The sequence below is a fragment of the Haplochromis burtoni genome, unplaced genomic scaffold (genome assembly GCF_018398535.1).
Source record: "Haplochromis burtoni strain Fernald_Lab_line unplaced genomic scaffold, NCSU_Asbu1 Contig_477, whole genome shotgun sequence".
In the NCBI taxonomy this organism is placed as follows: Eukaryota; Metazoa; Chordata; class Actinopteri; order Cichliformes; family Cichlidae; genus Haplochromis; species Haplochromis burtoni.
The window spans coordinates 34,421-38,482 of NW_024582838.1; the positions used below are offsets into that span (position 1 = coordinate 34,421).

At 39.3% G+C, this 4,062-nt stretch overlaps 1 protein-coding gene across 5 annotated transcripts in view; it reads left to right on the forward strand.

The window, feature by feature from the left end:
• The window catches only part of ano1a (anoctamin 1, calcium activated chloride channel a), a 56,474-nt gene that overhangs the window by 4,005 nt on the left and 48,407 nt on the right, over positions 1–4,062 (forward strand). For all 5 annotated transcript variants that reach the window (XM_005946251.3, XM_042213751.1, XM_005946249.3 and 2 more), the window contains one exon: positions 2,866–3,014. In XM_005946251.3, the coding sequence (XP_005946313.1) occupies positions 2,928–3,014 (87 nt within the window). In that variant the 5' untranslated portion in view covers positions 2,866–2,927. The remainder of the gene's footprint in view (positions 1–2,865; positions 3,015–4,062) is intronic.

A 4,062-nucleotide genomic window follows, 5' to 3' on the forward strand; every position in this document is an offset into this window, starting at 1 on the left:
AGACCGCATCAAAAAGTTTAATGTCAATCTCGAGGAGCACGCTGTTTTTATCCTCGTGGTCCGGTCACTGAATGAGATGTTCTCGAAAATGTAGATTTCAACACTGTTTTGTGCAGTAAATGAATGTAATGTAACAAATGTATTTCCACATATTAACATAAAAATATGCTTTGATTTTAACATTTTAATTATAGAAATTTCCAAAGAAAGCTGTTGATGTGAAGCTGCACGCTTGTGGTATACACTGCTCAGGAATTCCTGATGTAGCATACAATGACCAATCCACCATGCCATACAAGCAACACCAGTTTCACCTCAGGCATTTCAGGCTCCTGAGTATAAACAGGCAATATTTGTTCTCTTATGGTTACTGCACACATTACTCGAGGTGTGTCTGTGTGAGCAGGCCAGGTAAGGTCAAGGAAAGTTAAAAAAAAAAAAAAAAAGTTAAATCCTTAATAAAACAAACAAATTTTGAACTAACTGGGTTTTGAAGTACACGTGTTTTATACAGAATTGTAGAAAGGTGGTCATTTTGAAATGGCTCGGCATTCTGCCACTTATATCTTATTGTATCAGTATTAGTAAATTTTCGCTAATAGAAACTGACAAAGAGGGAAAACTCCCTAATACGTACGTCTATAGCAAAGAGTATGTGCTCAGTCTTTGCCATAAATGGACACAACCTCTTAAGACACGAGGTTCCTTATATTTCTGTCAGAGAGAGTACTTCAGAATACTTTTAGATGAGGTACATCACTAGAGTTTTCAGTCATTTTCACAGAGTTGTGCGTCCACATTGAAACGGCCGAACATGCTTCCGTTCCAGTCCTGCGCATGCGTGAAACCAAGACGATTCGGCCTGCCTCATTTCCGTCTGCCGTTTATTTACTTTCCAGCTTGTTGAAACGTCGCGGCAAAATGTTGAGGAAAAGCAGCGAGTTTTTTTTTTTTTAAATGGACCAACAATGAGCTGGAGTTGTTGCTGCGAGTAACACAAAAGTACAAAGTTGCAAAAGCCAGTGAGAGTTAAAGAATTTGAAGAAAAGCTCTCAGGAGCACGTGCAGACTGATGTTAATCTTTAATAGGGCTGTCAAACCTGAGAGCAAACAAAACAACTGCTGTATAATGCCCTCCGCTGTCTTAGTTTGATTGGTCACATGACTGCACCATATGACTAACGTGTCATCGTTTTGGAAAGTTTGCATTTTCGCTGTCCACACTGCGACGCGAAAGCACCGCTTTCAAATGTATGCGTTTTCCATCAGTGAAAACGGCGTCTCAGTGTGGACGGGAGGCCAAAACGGAGAGAAAAAGATGCGTTTCCAAATGAAAACGCATTATTGTGGACATAGCCATAAATAGTCTCTGGTTTCCGAAAACTTTGACTCCAGCACCATATTTAACACAGCACTGTGAGAGTGGCAACCCTCTTCTTGAATTTCAAGTTCTTTCTTCAAAAAGCCAAACATGGGGTGCATATATCTGTGATGTGCTCATAATGATGAAATAAAAATACATCATAGATTAAAAACATCGATCGAATTACCGGTGTTCTTTTGAAATGTATATAGATTTGTATAAGCACGTTGGTGGGCTACAGAGAGCCCTTTATGAACGTGGTAAAGAACTGAACACTAGTATATTCAACTGAATATTACTTATTGATCAACAGACTGCTCTGCATATCATATTTAAAAACATTATACATGTATTCATAATTACCATTGCTCATTAAAGAAAAAAACATATTTTTCTTATCATCTTTTTGTTCTAGTAGACTCCGAGAATTTATAAGAGACGGCTGGTGTGTAGAATACTGTTGAATAAATATTAAGAACCTTTTCTGGAATAGGCCTGGTATCGCTGTTTTGGATATCCAAAGACAGTGTCAACATCACCCATGGGAGTGGCTGTAGCTCAGGAGGTAAAGCAAGTCATCTACTGATTGGAAGGTCAGTGGTTCGACCCTGGCTCCTCGAGGCTGTATGCCAATTATCCTTGGGCAAGCTACTAACCCTCTGATGCATCTATCGGAGTGTAAATGTGTATGAATGTTAGCTAGGAAGCACTAAGAAATTTATAAGAAAGTGCTTGGGTGAATGTGGCATGTTGGATTGAGTGCTTTGAGTGCTCCGGGAGAGTAGAAAACCGCTATATTAGAATCAGTCCACTTACCATTAGATATCACCTAAATGGGGGATAAACAGAGGATATAAGTCAGTGAGACGTGTCTGTCTGTAGGGGGGTTTCAGGGCTTTAGCTTTGATGAATCCTCAATACCAAATATTCGAAGATTGCACCTTAAAAAAAATCTTAAGTGTATTTTATAGCACAGTAACTTTCAAAGCTTTACACAATTGAGACAATTGATTCTAAATGCATTCCAGGATGCTTCGTTCTGTTATCAGGGATATAGCGAGGCAACCAATCAGATGTCAGGGTCTGCTGATGAGCCACCGTGACAGGTTGGATTATTTGAATGCTTCTCAGTGTAAATGATATGAGCAGTTTCTTGGGAAAGTGGTTTCATTTCAAAAGATGGTGTCAACACTGCTGATTATGTTCATTTTCAACAGTTTTAGTGAAATATCAGAGAATAGAGGTCAAAATCAGCGGTGTGCAATACCACAACCTGCGGTGAGACAACAAAGGCAAGATTTCCTGAGACAGTTTGAAAAATCTACAAAATTCAGTAACTTGAATTAGTGGTAATAATAGAGCTGCGCCATTGTATTCTTATTGTTTACTGAGGCAGATTTAACAGGACTTTCTTTTTCAGGATTCATCAAAAGTGAAATGTTCAGCAGAAACATGATTTGTATTTTAAAAAGCTCTAAATGCATTTCTGATTTCCTCCTCAGATTCTAGCCCCCTATCATCTTGTGAGCACTCAGGCAGCCTGCAGCAGACGCATCCTACAATTATGAGTGCTGATTATGAGCCGGTCTGTAGTGAGGAGAAGAACCTGGACGTGGATTTTGTCACCAGGGCAAAGAACAATGAGTCTATAGTAGGTATCTGCTATAAAGGTTTCCACAGGTCTCAGAAATACATAGAAACTGTATGATGTGAAGGAGGTGGCTGCAGGAATGTGTTTGCAACTGCTATGCAATTGCAAATTTATAGCACCCTATCCCGTAAATGCAGGGAGGTGTAACACGCAGTGAGTGAAAAGAGGTGACTGAAGAAGAAATACACGGTGCATCATGGGAATCCCCCGGCAGCCTGGAGCTATTGCAGCATAACTAAGGGAGGATTCAGGGTCACCTGATCCAGTCCTAACTATATGCTGTAGTAAAAACGAAAGTTTGAAGCCTAATCTTACAAGGAGAGATAGTGTCTGTCTCTCCACAGAAAGGGCCCTGAAAGCTGAAGGCTCTGCCTCCCATTGTACTTCTAAATATTCTAGGAACCAGGAGTGAAGCACTCTCAGACTATGAGGTCTTTGAGATAAGATGGGACTTCTTCTTTCAGCAAGACAAGGCCAAATCACACACTCAGGTTGTCAGCAGCAAAAGCTTGAATTAGCTGTACCAAAGACTGATTGGAGTCGTTTGGACGTAGATGTTTGACCTGATGCATCATTTGCAATAATAATAATGAAGGGATGACTGATGTTTGCAGTAAATTGATAAAGAAAAAAAATCAATCATCCAAAATTTCCAAAGAACAGAAAACAAATGAAATACAAAAAAAACAAATAAAAAAATCAGATGAAACTAAAACAGAACAAGTAGACACAAGCACAAAAATTTAAAAAGGCCTGGAACTCAAATTGTAATGCAATCGTAGCATCCCAGGCTCGACAGTTACTAGAGTCAATATCTTTTTCTTAATTCATGTCCATGAAATCAGTCGAGCTTTTTTTTTACTCCACCCAGTGTTACCAATTAATGCTACACAGACACTGTTCACAATAAAAGAATCGAAAAATGTAGTCAGTATTATTATGCACTAAAATAAGATGCCTTGGAGCTTGATTATTCTTTCTCACTGTCAAGTAGGGCTGCCACGATTAGTCGACTAGTCACGATTACGTCGACTATCAAAATCGTCGA